Source organism: Thunnus albacares, chromosome 23, assembly GCF_914725855.1.
Source record: "Thunnus albacares chromosome 23, fThuAlb1.1, whole genome shotgun sequence".
Classification (NCBI taxonomy): Eukaryota; Metazoa; Chordata; class Actinopteri; order Scombriformes; family Scombridae; genus Thunnus; species Thunnus albacares.
This window is the reverse complement of record NC_058128.1, coordinates 19035785-19050950: the sequence shown is the minus strand read 5'-3', so window position 1 is coordinate 19050950 and position 15166 is coordinate 19035785. Positions and strand designations below refer to the sequence as shown.

Genomic DNA, 15166 nt, shown 5'->3' with positions numbered 1-15166 from the left:
CCCCAGAACCCCTATCCTGTCTGTTAAAGGGGAACGCCGCCGATTTTACACATCAAAGTCTTTTTTTTCAGGTTTCGGGTAGTAGTAGCGGTGGTGAGTTCAAGATGATGTATAAAATGAACAAAAAACCTTTTAATATGCTTATTCATCATGTTTGTGTAAGTAACAAATAAATAGCCAGAGGTGGAAAACAGTGGTTTTGAAGATCGCTGTTCTGCACATGTACACCTTCAACAAAGATGGTTATGAGTCAAAAAAAAAAAAAGGAAACTCAATACAGTATATAAAAAAACAATAATAAAAAAAAATGCAGAGATCTTGGAAGTGCAAACTGTTTAATTGGTTTAAACTTCATATTTTAGTGTTTTCAGATTGCTCAGTCACTGTATTCACTGGTGAATACTGTCTGTTTAACATTGATTAAACTGACAGTCAGTCCAGATTCATTATCACAGCCTGTTTGATAAGTTCCACTTCACTCTACCAGACAAATGCTGCCTTAAACCTTCAACAACTCTAGAATCACTTGTGCTACACAGAGACTGATTTTCTTCTACATGGCCAGGCAGTAATAACAGCATCTGTGCAAACAATCTGTTCATCTTCACACTTGTTTGAAATCGTACACTCTTTGGGCTTTTTATTGGCAATGACATGATGATCGCTGCTTCTCTAAGCTAATTTTTTTGTCCATGGCTGATACTGTGGAGGACCTGTTGAGCCTCGCACTGGACCCTGGCCTAGATAGAGGAACTTGGATCTAAAAACAGGACAGTTAAGTAGGACATCAGTGTACCACATATTGCTTCAGTACTACGTGTGCTTATTAGCAAAGCTGCCCAAAGACAGGCGAGAGAAGGAAGATGAGGAGTGATGAGTAGTAGGGAGAGAAAAAGATCAAGGAGACTCAGGAATGTTTCTACATGAGGAGGGAAGTGTAGGAAGGATGTAGAGGAAAGAAAGATCAAAAATAGGGTGGAGAATTACATCTTTAAAGATTTTTTGAGAAAGGGGGGAAAAAGTGAGACAAGAGAAGATCCGAGAGGTGCTAAAACAAAAAGGAAAAGAATGAAGGAGGAACATTTGAAAACAGATTTTTGGGGCTTTACAGACAGGTTTGGCTGGAAGTGAAGGAATGTAACTCCGGAGAAAGTGAAAATATTATTGTGAGAGGAAGATTTTGAGAGTTTTTGGAGTGGGCGAGGGAAGACATACGATAGCAGAAGATAAAGGAGATGTATGTGAAAGTGAAAGGAGGTTGAAAGGAAAAGAAAGTAGGACAGATGAGATCATTTTGGAGGAGCTCACAAGTTAGAAAAGTGCAGGTAATGGAGGAATGTGTCAGATGGGCCGCTGCCTACCAAAACCTTGCACGAGAGACAGTAAAGTAGGAGTAAAAGAGACGTGTGTTGAGTGAAACGGAGAAGTGAGAAGCGAAAGGAATCGGTTGGGTTTTTGAAGTGGGGCAAGAAACATGTGAATGAGAGACAGAAGTGACAAAAAAAAAAGGGAAGAGAGATCATTTGGAAGCTTTCAAAGAAGGAACGTGTGGATGAATGAGTTGTTTGAAAAAGTGTTTTATAAAGAGAAAGTAACTGGGTTAGAAGAGGAAGAAGTTTCTGGAGGGTTTTAATATCATAGGGCCTCATTTATCAAATGCATGGGTCAGAGCTGTCTGTACAAACATTATGCACTCACCTTTATGCAGTAAACACTGATAAATCTCACCTGTTCTCCATCCATCTGCTCGTGCACATGCAGGCTCATTCATAATACTCACTAATACTCTAATAACATTTTTCATAGCTGCTGAGAACCTAAATACTTTACGTGATGATCAAATAAAGAATTGCAGCATCCTTTTTGACAGTTATGTGTAACAGAAATATACACGGTTAAAGCAGCTATAATCAATATTTATAACCATATAATTATTTCTATGTTAAAGGTGTCTCTATTCCATTCAGAGAGCCGCTGTGGTGCATTAAGTTGTTCCACTGTGACCAAACCCAAAGTTCAAATGGAGAAGCAGCAGAGAAACCTCACATCAACCATCTTTGGGTAAACAGCGACAAACCGAGTGGAATAGAAGGGGGGTCAGCCCAAGAGGAAAATCCTAAAAACATTTGAGTTTCTAAAAGTAGAACCCGAATTTCCTATAATCTGAGCAGACTTTTAACTAGATGACCACAGACAGGTTCACATTCTGGGGCAAAGTGTGCCTTTGGCTTGTGGCTGCACCGCAGAGTAATAAAGTAGGACTTTATGAAGTGAATTTCGTAAAGAAAACATTGACCTCGAGAAGAAAAGACGTATGTTAAAGTGAGAAAGTGCTGCGATTGTTTCTTGACATCTAGACCGATGCTTGTGATTAATCATCTTTAATGTGATGTTTAGAGACATAATCAGGATTATCATGTTTGGAAAAAAAATACACACAGTTAATCTCCATCTACAGAAACCTTATAAAGATTTCCTTCTCGTCCCGCTTCTCCGCTCTGTGCCTTCACATTTGATGACAGACTGCATGGTTGGAGGCGCTGACACACTGATGACAGAGAGCTGCTCAGCCATGGCTACTCATTAACTGTGTGTGTGTGTGTGTGTGTGTGTGTGTGTGTGTGTGTGTTGGGGGGTGGGGGGTGGGGGGGGGTGGGGGGGATGCATGTGGTTTGTACATTAGTGCATTTGCTCCTGCTGTGCTATGGTAGTGGTGGTAGTTTTACTGCCCTGGAGGAAGTGGTGCCAGTTGCAAGTAATAGTGTTTAATCTTTGGCCTCGGGGGTTACAAGGGTCTGAGAGGAGACGACAGAGGAGGAGGGGTCTGTGTAAAGTTAGAGATGCTTATTTTAGGTCTTTTTAAAGCACAGAGAAGCTGATATTTCTATCCTATATTCAATTTAAAGTACAATGTAAAGTACTATAAATACATTATCACTACTCCTTTCACAACTACAGCTTCTTCTATTACAGCAGCAACGGTTCCCAAACTTTTTCTGTTAAACAGCATCATTGGAAGCCAAAAATATTACACATAAATTTCAGATTAATAACAATAACATTATAAAGAACATGAACTGCATGTTTCTCATTCATTTCTATTGTGAGAATGAAAAATGCGTGTTAAACTTTGCCTAATAAAGATAAAAAAAAAACACGAAGCTCACCTGCTATATTGTCAGCGAACTTGAGAGTTTGATAGACTTTGACTTATTGATGTAGACGCTGACGTGTTTGCCTGATGAGGACCACCGGTTTTTCCTTTCTTAAGTGTCAAAACTCTTTTTGCTGTCTGAATAAATCCTAATAAGCTGAATCCTGATTGCCTTCCAGCATTCAAATAGCCGTGTTACTTTATTGTTTCCAAATGAATAAGCCTCCCAGGTCTTTTTTTTCCCTGCAGACATTTAGACTTGTCAAAGCACAGGTGGAACTAATAACATTAACGAGGGCTCGGCTCCAGCAATTAATGCAGCGCAGCGCAGCGGTTATTCGTGTATTAGTGACAAAATGTCATCTGATGTGTGTTAACTTAAGTGTCACCGGACGTTTTTGACCCTGGTTATGTGCGCCTCCCTTGCAACGGCTCTGCACCCACAGTTTGAGATCCACTGACTAAAACTAATAATATATTCACAACTGAATACTTCTGTATGGTTGTGACATCTGCTCACAATATCTTGAAATCATTCCAGGTTGACAACCAGTGTAATGTCAGTCCATTCTAGAGCTTAAATGATTAGTCAAGTAGTTGATAAGGAAAATGTAATCAATTCATTAATTAATCAGCAGCACTGCTGATAATGAGTTCATTGTTTTAACAAATTTATAAAGTAAAAAAGTTCAAATGTTTGCTGGTTGCAGCTTCTTAAATGTGGAGATTTGCTGCTTTTCTCTGTTTTATAGGATTGTAAATTCAATATCTTTTGGTTTGGACTGTTGGTTTTTAAGATTTTAAGACATTCTCAATGGTTCTGGGAAAATTTTATGGCATTTTTAACTCTTTTCTGCTTTTATAGACCAGACTATTAAAGGGGAACTCCTCCAATTTTACACACCAGTGTCTGTCTCAAAACTGGGGGTGTGGAGTGAGAGAGAAGTGAGCTTCCTAGACCTCTGTAGCTCACTCCTCAACTCCGCTTGAGCCTAACTGCTCGAGGCTACATTGGCCGCTATCGTAACATACCTGAATGTCCAACTGAACCATTGGCAGTCGAGTGTAATTGTGGGTAATGTAGGTGCCAGGTTTTTGACAAAGAAGAAGAATGCATGCAGTCGATATCTCTGGTTCTGCTGCATCGATTTTGTTCGTCTCTTTAAACTGCAACCTATCCATCATATTGAACAGACTAGACCTGATTTGTAATAAAGGGACAACTTCCATCTGATCTATCCAATATCATGTCTACTAACATGTGTTTCTGTGTAATTTAATGTATTTGTTGATTCGTCTTCTCCGTCAGACATCGTGCATGAGAACCTGAAGATGGGTTCAGACGGGGAGAGCGACCAGGCGTCAGGAACGTCTTCGGACGAGGTTCAGTCTCCAACCGGCGTCTGTCTGAGGAACCGAGTCCACCGGCGAATCTCCATGGAGGTGAGACGCCCTCATATACACACACAAACATATGCACACACTTCACAACACCTACATAAACGGCTTACAAGGCGAGTCTACATTCCACCCTTCACCCCCTCTCCTCTCCTACTGATCTGCTCTTCACCTCCTCCTCCTCCTCCTCCTCCTCCCCTCTCCATCTCGGCCTCTTGGGAGATCTAAGTCGGGAGGAGGTTGGGAGGGGTCTTCGTCTCCTAATGGGCTCTCGGTGCCTGGGGTGTCATGATACTGATAGCAGCCCTGCTCCCTAAGGACCACAGCAGCGGAGAGACACAGCGTGATAATCTGTGTCATAACCACAGTGATGTTCTACATGTAGACCACCTCAGCCAACCAGACAGAGAGCATTCTGGGATAGGGGTCTCCTTTGTTCTTCTTGCAAGGATGCACATAATGAATTTCTGCCATACAAAATCATTTAAACACCTGCTCAACATTGGTACATTAGTTCTATTTAAATTTCACTTTCTACCCTCTTCAAATAAAATGCAAACTAATCTTTGGCTTTTAATTATTTTTAGTGCTGCTGGAAATACGGCACAGTCATATTTTTACTTATTCTAACTAAAAGCTGTTCAGTTTTCAGCAACCAGAAGAAGCTTTTTAAATACTCACTGGGTTCAGGATGATGAATTGGCTTCAGTGGCCTTCAGGAAACAGTAGAAACAGTCACTTACACAAGCGCAGCAAATGAAATGCGAAGAGGACAAATGAGAAAAGTCCTCATGATCATCAGGGGATTCTTCTGCCTGCTCGTTTCTACTTTCACAGTGGTTTTTGTATGAGATATTTTTGCTCCAAGCCAGCATTCATTTCACACCAGTGCTTATATAAGCTGAAAAAGGTGGCAAACCTCCGTTCCGCTAATAAAATCACACTAAATTTTGGCTTTATGTGGGTTTACACTGCTTTGCATTCAGACGTGTCCTCAATAAATCATCTTCATCTTTATAAATGATGAACCTGAGGGGATGTTTCACGGATGATCGTCTCAGCCTGGACACTTCCTGCCCCCTGCTGGCAAAGGAGTGTGTATGACAGAACCCACCTTGACAACATCACTAAGTGCAGTTCAGTCTCATACACACACACACACACACCCTGACCTATTTTTCGCTCGTTTGGATTGTTTGTCTCATTTGTAGGTGCAGGAAACAAGAGGAACTCAAGGATGTGGTGAAAATCAGTTGACCCGCTGCACACACACACACACACACACACACACACACACACACACACAAGCATAAGTTACATGAGCATAGAGCTGCTCTTCTTGTGGTTTTTTTTGATGCTGCTGGAGGTTTTAATGAAACTCTTTTGTGTCAGAAAGGAAGTTAAGGGCACAGTATGCGCTCGCTTACTGACTCTTATTACCAAACATCAGCTTTCAATTTGTCACTCGTGTGATGCCTCCATGCTTCAAGGTTATCCACTTACAAACTGGAGAAGAATCTCAACACTGTCACACTAACAGTATACAAACATAAAATCATAAAACATAAATGGAAGTATTGATAGGCTGAAACATCCGTTGTACTTCTCAGTGGTAAAACAGTTTGGTTATTTTTACCTCATCAGCTGGTGTGATAATCTGGTGAACAATTTCAGATGCATAGTGTCAAACTGTTAACCAAGTGAACAATCCACTGGACATGGCTTGATATGTATATTAAAAATCCACACTGCTTTACAAATACATACACCCAGTGGGGTTGGGCGATGTCTACAGAATTGGCATATGACCATGTCCACAGTGAAACATCGTGATGGATGTGATGAAACTTAGTGGACGATGGCATCACCTATGGGCCCGACCCTATCACCCAGTGTAACAATGCAACAACTGTGCTGTCAGTTTTCTTCACTATGCACAGTGTAGTGTAAGCCCAGCGAATTATTCATAATTCTAAAACTTTAAATATGAAACTCAACATCACTTTAATAGTACTTCACATCACAGCGAGGGCTCCATTTCCATAATGGAACATTTTTGGTAGCAGCCAAGATGTGTCTGTAACAAGTATCAAAAATTGTACCAAAAGCACCGAAAGCTAGTGCCAATTTATATATATATTTTTATTTATATTCTTGTTTGCCATTTCTATGATCAAATAATTGATTTAAAACATATTTTTTGCCCATTTTAGAAGTTATTATACATCTGCTTGTGTTTAGACACTATGAGACTTTTAGCATCTTGTATAAAATGATAAAAGGATAGCAAAACATATTCCTCAAAGAAAGTACTGGAAAACAGTAATGTTTTGGTGTCTGTACCAAAAGTCAGGTATGATTATGACAATAGTAAAGAGAAATGTCAAATGGTATTTAGCCTTATTCCCAGTTACGTGACAAAGATAACTCTTAATAAAAATAGAGGAAATGCTAAGAAGAAAAACGTGTTGGACACTGACATGAAAGAGTTTTGAGACAGCATTTTACATCAGACAGAAAGCTGTACAGAGTCACGTTATGTAATAATTCTCATCATCAAGATACAGAGCTTTTATTAGAAGTCTCAGGTGTGATAACTCTGGCAGCTCGTCCGAGCAGCGCTGTCATGAGCTAGGGTAAGATCAGAGAGGATGGTATTTTCGGAGAGGCTAAACTTAAAAGCACGTATGATAACTTTAACTGTGCGAAACACAGACGTGACGTCTTCTCGCGTTGTATTTTTACTCCACTCGCACTTGTTTTTCTCACATCAATCAGCGTTTTGTCAGATGTGGACTTATTCTGATCTCAGAATAGATAACATCAGTCATCTACTGTAAGATATGAGCCCAGTAACATCGCTGAATACAGACTGAGAATATGATCTGTAAACATCAATAAACATGGCCATAGGTGGGGGGGTTTTTTTGTATTCTGGCTGTTTGTCAGTTTCACAATTACAATCTGATTTCTGCTCATGTTTTGACGTTCAGCCGCTGTCACGCTTCGGCTCTTATTTTTACCCTCCATAAGATGGTGAACGACCTGATCTCAGTCTTCTCTCTCTGGGAGTAGGAGGAGATGAGAGGGAGTTATTTCAGACACTGTGTGTGTGTGTGTGTGTGTGTGTGTGTGTGTGTGTGTGTGTGTGTGTGTGTGTGTGTGTGTGTGTTGTCTGTCTCTGTGTGTCTATGTGTGTATGTGTGTGTGTGTGGGTGGATGGACTCAGTAGCCTACATTGTCTTTGCTGCTTGCTGCTGAAACGTGCCTCACACTATAGAGACACAGGGGAAGTAGCGGTATATTATTTTCTCAAGTGCTCAAGGCTCATGTGGTTAACTTAACAACATATGCTGAAGTTTAAATATGCGTATCAAGAATTGAATCTTGCTATCGACCTTTTTTGGCTCTTAAAACAAATCTGTACCCTGTTTTGAGGGTAAAATTTGTCACCTGGAAATTAAAACTTCCAATCTGAAATATCTTTAAAAACATCACCACAAGAATGTCAAAACCCAAACTAAACTTAAAGCACTATCTAAACATTTTGTGTCTGTATGTTTTTGTGTTTTTTAGGACCTCAACAAGCGCTTATCGCTGCCCGCCGACATCCGAATTCCCGACGGCTACCTGGAGAAGCTGCAGCTCAGCAGCCCGCCCTTCGACCAGCCGCTCAGCCGCCGCTCCCGCCGAGCCTCACTGGTAAGTGTGTGTGTGTGTGTGTGTGTGTGTCTGTGCCTCTGTGTGTGCTATCTTTATTGCTTTGCAGACTCCCTCTGTGCCAGTTACCATGGCAACTGGCCCGGTGTGAGCCTAGGATGTATTAATCTGGACTCACAAGCACTCACCTCTTGCCTTTAGCCAATCAAATTAGATCATAACACTCAGCTGTTATGTGATGATTTGCAGCTTTGTCGCAGATTATCACTGACAAGAAGATTTATGTATATCAAAAGCTCGCCAACAATGACACCAAAGCCAAATAAAGTCATTGAATCCAAAGTATTAGTGGACCTGCAACCTAACTAATGCTTAATTCTAACTTTTTCCTCTGTTTTCCTCAGTCGGAGATCGGTTTCGGGAAGTTGGAGACATACATAAAGCTCGACAAGCTGGGAGAGGTGAGAAAGGCCTGAAATTCCATCTGACTCACCCGCAATGAAAGAAATATGTGTTGTTGACACCTCAACTTGTGTTGAGTCAGTAATATTGAACCAACATTGTGTGTCGCATTCAGGGAACCTACGCCACAGTATTTAAAGGACGCAGTAAGCTGACGGACAACCTGGTGGCGTTGAAGGAGATCCGGCTGGAGCACGAAGAGGGAGCGCCGTGCACCGCCATCAGAGAAGGTAAGCCGTCATTTTACACTTTTCACCAACAGAACGAGGTTTTATCAGTATGTTGTCCCCTTTTTAGTCCACTGTCCAAAGGATCAGTTCACCAAAATAACCAAAGACACATATTTTGCCAATAAACTCATGTGATATCAAACCATGCAGATAGTTTTGCTTTTACTCATCAAGATTTAGAGATAGGTATCCGCTTTTGAGACTTTGGCTGCAATCCCAACACACTGCAGGTGTCTCATTAAAAGGTGTGAAATGTATTTTTCTGTCTGCCTGTGTCTGTCTCTGTAGTGTCGTTACTGAAGGACCTCAAACACGCCAACATCGTGACGTTACACGACATCGTCCACACCGACAAGAGCCTCACGCTTGTGTTTGAATACCTGGTAAGAGTCTGCTGTTCGTACACATGTACGCTGCAATAAAAGGTATTCTCACATCAGTTAGGACAACTACCGCATATAAAGGTGAACCCGTCACATCGGATCAGAGGCCAAGTTGTGTTGTTCAATGATATCAGGTTATCAGGCTTTTACCATTTAGGAGAAAGTCATTGTTTTACAAATTCGGGAACAGCATGGGAGCAAATGTTTTCACAAGATAAAAGCACTGGAAAGTGATCTACGGTGACGTCAAAAACAGGAAGGGAATGTAGGAAACGATCAGAATCATGCTGAAATTATCCTTAACGTAGATATGAGGGAACATTTGATGCATCAGTTGGAGGTGAGAAACAGCAGAGCTTATTAAGATAAAGAGACAAGGAGGAGAATCATAAAACTGTGTCATTGTTCCTACTTCCTGTCTGATGGATCGTCTCTTCCTGTAGGATAAGGATCTGAAGCAGTACATGGATGACTGTGGAAACATCATGAGCATGCACAATGTGAAGGTGACACTCTAACTATTACTGATGATCTCTGCTCTCTTTACCTTGTTATTTCAGTTTTGCACACCCTACTTAACCCCATGTGCTTGTTTTTTTTTTGCTCTTTTCTGTTAAATATGATGTCATTGATATGAAATGAGATCGCTCAGTATTTTGCCAGGAGCAAATCTTGGCACCTTTATGTTACTGGCTCAGATTCTAATAACATGACATATTTTTCCAGGTCTTCCTGTTCCAGATTTTGCGAGGGCTGTCGTATTGTCACAAGAGGAAAGTTCTCCACAGGGACCTGAAGCCCCAGAACCTCCTCATCAATGAGAGAGGAGAGCTCAAACTGGCTGATTTTGGTAAAAGGAACCTTCATGGCTGTGGAGAGAAGAGGAGCAGGAGTATTTCTGTCATCCTTGCATCCTTTTTTATGAAAAAGCATCTGGTAATTTCCAGCTGTGCTCTGTTCAGAATCCTAATGTGTCTTTATGTCTTTGGTGGGTTTCCAGGTCTCGCGAGAGCCAAGTCTGTCCCGACTAAAACCTATTCAAACGAGGTGGTGACTCTGTGGTACCGGCCTCCTGATGTTCTTCTGGGTTCTTCAGAGTATTCAACACAAATCGACATGTGGTACGAGCCTCACAATAATACTACTAATACTTCTTTAATCAACACCACTGCTTAGTACAGACATGATTAGTCCATCAGTCAGTGAGTCCAACTAAAAATAATACATACAAATTTTGATTATCAGCAAAACAATCTGTTCTGGAGCTTTTGATCGTAGCGCACCATCTTCTTCAGCACATGAAGTTCTCATGGAATTGTAAATGTTCAACTTGTCATTACTATGTATTTTAAAGACTTCTCACCTTAAACATTGAGATTGAAAATCGAGCCCGACTGATGAATCAGCTAGATCAAAATAAAGGCCAATATTAGCTCATTGCATATACTGTATATCAGTGTTGTGTTTATGTCAGTTGATAAATGACAGGAAATTGAAGTACAGAAATGCAAAAGATTCCTTATAGTGACAGTAGTAGAAAGAGAATACAGAGTAGTTTTTCAACTGTAAAATATAAGAACATGTACACAGTACAGTGTACAATACAGTACATTTCTTGGTCACAACTGTTAAAAACACTTATTTAGGGGAACCTCATCAGAAATGTTATGTAATGGGTTGTGTGACTTCATATACAGTTTGTAAAAGAAACTTACAAGATGATAATCAAATAATGTAAATCTATCAAGTAAAAAATACACAACATTTATGTGCTACAGCCTCTGACATTTGAGGATTAACTATCTGTTTCATATCGTATCTACAGTATATGATATATAAGAATAGTACCTAGTGATGGACATTTGTGTTTATTTTTGACTTTTTATAGACATCTTGTAGACTAAGCAGTTAATATAATGATCATTTTTTTAAATATAAGATGGAAAAGTGAGCACTAACCTCAGCTGTACAGCCATTAATGGTTTCTCCTGCTGCTACTCATGTAAATATCGTGTGTTTGTGTGTGTCTGCAGGGGCGTTGGCTGTATATTCTATGAGATGGCTGCAGGTCGGCCGCTGTTCCCCGGCTCCACAGTGGAGGACGAGCTCCACCTCATCTTCAGGTTACTGGGTGAGTGACTCCAATCAGGCCAGATCGTCACAATAACACATGTGTGAAAACCCGTTTAACCCCGTTTAACACGTCGACATGTGCTGATCGGCTGTGACTATGTGACTTCAGGCACACCGACGGAGGAGAACTGGCCGGGAATCTCCTCCATCGAAGAGTTCAAATCCTACAACTTCCCCAAATATAAACCACAGCCGTTCATCAACCACGCTCCCAGGTACTGTGGTGTGTATGAACTGTGTGTGTGGCCCTGCACGCTCTGATGTGTACATATAAGTTTTATGCACACAAATCTATTTTTTCTCTGTTTTTTTGCATGTATGCAGCAATGGTATGCATCTGTGTGTGTGTGTGTGTGTGTGTGTGTGTGAGAGTGTGTGTGTGTGTGTATGTGTGATGGCGTGTGTTTACCATGGGCAGGAAATCCTGCTGAACATTTCAGAGATGACTGTCCTCTTCCTTCCTTCCTATGAGCCACCACATTCCCATCAGGCCGCTGACTGTAAACCATTGCTCTTCCTTTTGTCTCCTCTAGGCTGGACGGCGAAGGCATCGAGCTGCTGTTGTCTTTCCTCAGAGTGAGTGATTACTTCCCTAATACTACCCAGAATGCACTTCTCTCATTTATGTAGCTTATTTAGCACCTGCTGTTTTTATTTTCTCTTCTTTTTTTTTTTTGTTTTTTTTGTTACACATTACACTTGTATGAAAAATTGCAAATGTGTTCCTTATTAATGAGAAGAATCATACTGATACAGTCATTTACTTGGAATTATGCACTTTTCATTGTGATACCACTTTCTAATAAGGCCCAGTGAAACACTAGTGCTTTATAAATCAGTTTTAAACCATTAATAAAAACAACTTTTGTGCTGCAACATTTGTGAAAAATCCCCTCTGGCTCCTGTTTATCATTTCTGTTGGGTAATAATGTGGTTGCAAATATTAAAAAATGCTCAACAAAACAATCATAACTTCATAATCACAGTCACATAGAGATTGCAGTTGTAAATGTTTAGTGCTCAGAGGTTGGAGCTGTCTAACAGTGTCATGTTGGAGGAGGACACACACCAGCCAGAGAGACTTTATACTACCTGAAACATTCTTATTAATGTCTGAGCCATAAACTATTAGTCAATGACTCATTAACTACTAATAAAGCAAGTGGGTACAACTTAAGAGACTTTTATAAAGTGAATATTTATACATTGATTTATTTTTCCTGAAGGTCACAATTTTTAATACATGTTCATTAATACAATTCACTAAATCATCAGTTACAATATATTATATTATTATATTAGAGGATTAGTCTGCTCATATTCTATATTCTTCTTATTGTGAACAAATCCCATAAAAAGACCATTGAGTAGCTGATGTAGCTTATTCCTCTGTGACATAGAGCTCCATTGTCGTCCAAAAACTGTTAAAAACTCATCAGTGAGCCACAGTGTTGCACTGACATGTTCCTGCATTATGATGAACACACACGCTGTAGTTTATTTTGACTCAATCTTTGGGAACTTTTTCTTTTCTCTCTTGAGCTTTTATGCTCTTTTTATTAGACGTTTTTAATAAACACGCTAACATTCTAATCATTTGATGCTCTATGATTGCTACCTGGAAATTGTCAGCTCAACATTGTAACAATAATAATGACAGTAATTATATGTTTCTTCCCGTAATTATTAAAAATGTGAGAAATGAAAAGCTAAAGCGTCCTGCCACCGCTGCTCTGACGTTAGTACCGGTTGCAGACAGCAGGGGGCATAATACTATCACCACCGTAACCCTTACTGGGAGTGCAGACAAGGACAATACAGAATATCACAGGATGTTTGATTTTTCCTGTTTCTGCCTCCACAGTACGAATCCAAGAAGAGGATCTCAGCCGAGGAGGCGATGAAACAGTCCTACTTCAGGCAGCTCGGGATGAGAGTTCATACACTGCCTGAAAGTGAGCGAGAACACACACACACACACACACACACACACACACACACACAGCTGAATAAAACTGACATCTCTGAGCTTTCGTGGGAGGTTTGTAGCTTTCTATGCCTTGATGTCTTGCTGCAGACTGAAGCTCTCCTCTGTGTTGCAGGTGTATCAATATTCACATTAAAGGAGGTGCAGCTGCAGAGAGACCCCGGCTACAGGAACTCATCGTACCCAGAGTCAGGTGGGCGGTGAACACACACAGACGCTTCAGCACTTGTTAGATCATGAAAATGACTTGAATCAGACAGCAGGAAGTATGAGGTTGATAGAGGGTTTTAATGTAATGATTTATAAATGATATCATAAAGCAGAGGTCATTATTTGTATTGTATTTTCCTTCCAGGTAACGGCAAGATCAACAGGAGGCAGAGCATGCTCTTCTAGTGTTTGATGAAGAAGACGGTCCACTGCCCAACTTCATCATCACTCCCCACCCCGACCAACGTCTCTCGCATGAGCCCATCTACCCTCGGAGTGACCCCCACTTTACCTACACACACACACACACACACACACACACACTCATTAACACGCACACACACACCCCTCTGAGCGAGTGACTCTGGGTTTGAATCTATTTGGAGACTGTGTTTTATTTATTTGGGAGTGGGAGGGAGGGGTAGAATTTTTTGCTGCTAAACTACTACTGTCTGTATTTAACACACCGTGTGTGTGTGTGTGTGTGTGCGTGCGTGCGTGCGTGTGTGTACATTACGTGAACTCGAGACGCCACGCACAGTTGACCAGTCAGTAAGGTGACTTTTGTTTTTCTTCTGACTACAATTCTCCGGCTTCGTTTGAGTTAGAATCCCACTGATGTTGATGTCAACGCTGTGACCCAAGTTGTTGTTCTTGTTGTCGTGCTTGGAGACCGAACGCTTCAGTTCCTTCAGATTTTTTTTTTTTATAAATATGTATATCTATATATACATATATATTTGGAATTTATGTTTTGTTTTTCTTCGAGCTTCCGTGACTGAACTCTACGACATTTCCAGGTTTAGAGGGACTGGGAGGATAAACGGTCTTTCTTTGGGGAGAAAACGGTTTCTCTGGATTCCCTCTGGTCATTTTTCCGAAACATTTCAGATGGACACTTCTTCTAGAGGCCCCGCTGCCGTCGGGGTGGGGGGGGGGGGCTGTCCAATCAAACTAGAAGAACATGAAACTTTCAGTTCTTTTCTGTTCCATTCTGGCATAGCAACGGGACCAAAACTGAGGAGGAGGTGGGGAGGCAAACGAGCGGGAAGCACAGAAGAAGCTGAACAGGAAGTCATGTGACGTCCCACAGGAAGCCAGCAAGCCTTCCCTAAAACCCCTCTCACAACTGCCAGGACTTCACTGCTTTAAAAAAAAAAAAGAAATGCAAGCTACACTTTCTCGCTCTGTGTGCATTTGGAGATCTCACTGCAGTAACTCTGTTTTTTAACTTGCACTTCAGTGTGTTTTTTTTTTTTGGAATCAGGGACCCCAGCCTCGACATGGCTGAGTTTACCCAACAGTATTAAGATGTATTCTCTGTGTCTGTGACCTTTGACCTCTCCTTGTGAAACAACAGTGTCATTGTGGCATGTTTTTCAGAAAGGGGGGTGGGACAGTGGGGGTCGGGGGTTGGGGAGGGGGATCGGTGGAGGTGGTGCAGTGTCCGTCTCCGCCCTTCAAAGGTGTTCAAAGGCAGAATTTCCACTCGGCGTTGGACCACTGCTCTCTCAAGCGTTTGTACACAAGAAGAAGAAGAAGAAAAAAA

The 15166-nt window shown here is 41.1% G+C and overlaps 1 protein-coding gene across 3 annotated transcripts in view; it reads left to right on the top strand.

The window, feature by feature from the left end:
* The window catches only part of cdk17 (cyclin-dependent kinase 17), a 39998-nt gene extending 25168 nt beyond the window's left edge, over positions 1 to 14830 (top strand). For all 3 annotated transcript variants that reach the window (XM_044343051.1, XM_044343049.1, XM_044343050.1), the window contains 14 exons: positions 4464 to 4597; positions 8129 to 8254; positions 8617 to 8673; positions 8790 to 8904; positions 9193 to 9287; positions 9731 to 9793; positions 10014 to 10137; positions 10288 to 10408; positions 11321 to 11418; positions 11530 to 11635; positions 11954 to 11996; positions 13285 to 13375; positions 13523 to 13600; positions 13763 to 14830. In XM_044343051.1, the coding sequence (XP_044198986.1) occupies positions 4464 to 4597; positions 8129 to 8254; positions 8617 to 8673; positions 8790 to 8904; positions 9193 to 9287; positions 9731 to 9793; positions 10014 to 10137; positions 10288 to 10408; positions 11321 to 11418; positions 11530 to 11635; positions 11954 to 11996; positions 13285 to 13375; positions 13523 to 13600; positions 13763 to 13803 (1292 nt within the window). In that variant the 3' untranslated portion in view covers positions 13804 to 14830. The remainder of the gene's footprint in view (positions 1 to 4463; positions 4598 to 8128; positions 8255 to 8616; positions 8674 to 8789; positions 8905 to 9192; positions 9288 to 9730; positions 9794 to 10013; positions 10138 to 10287; positions 10409 to 11320; positions 11419 to 11529; positions 11636 to 11953; positions 11997 to 13284; positions 13376 to 13522; positions 13601 to 13762) is intronic.
* The last annotated feature ends 336 nt before the right edge of the window (positions 14831 to 15166 follow it).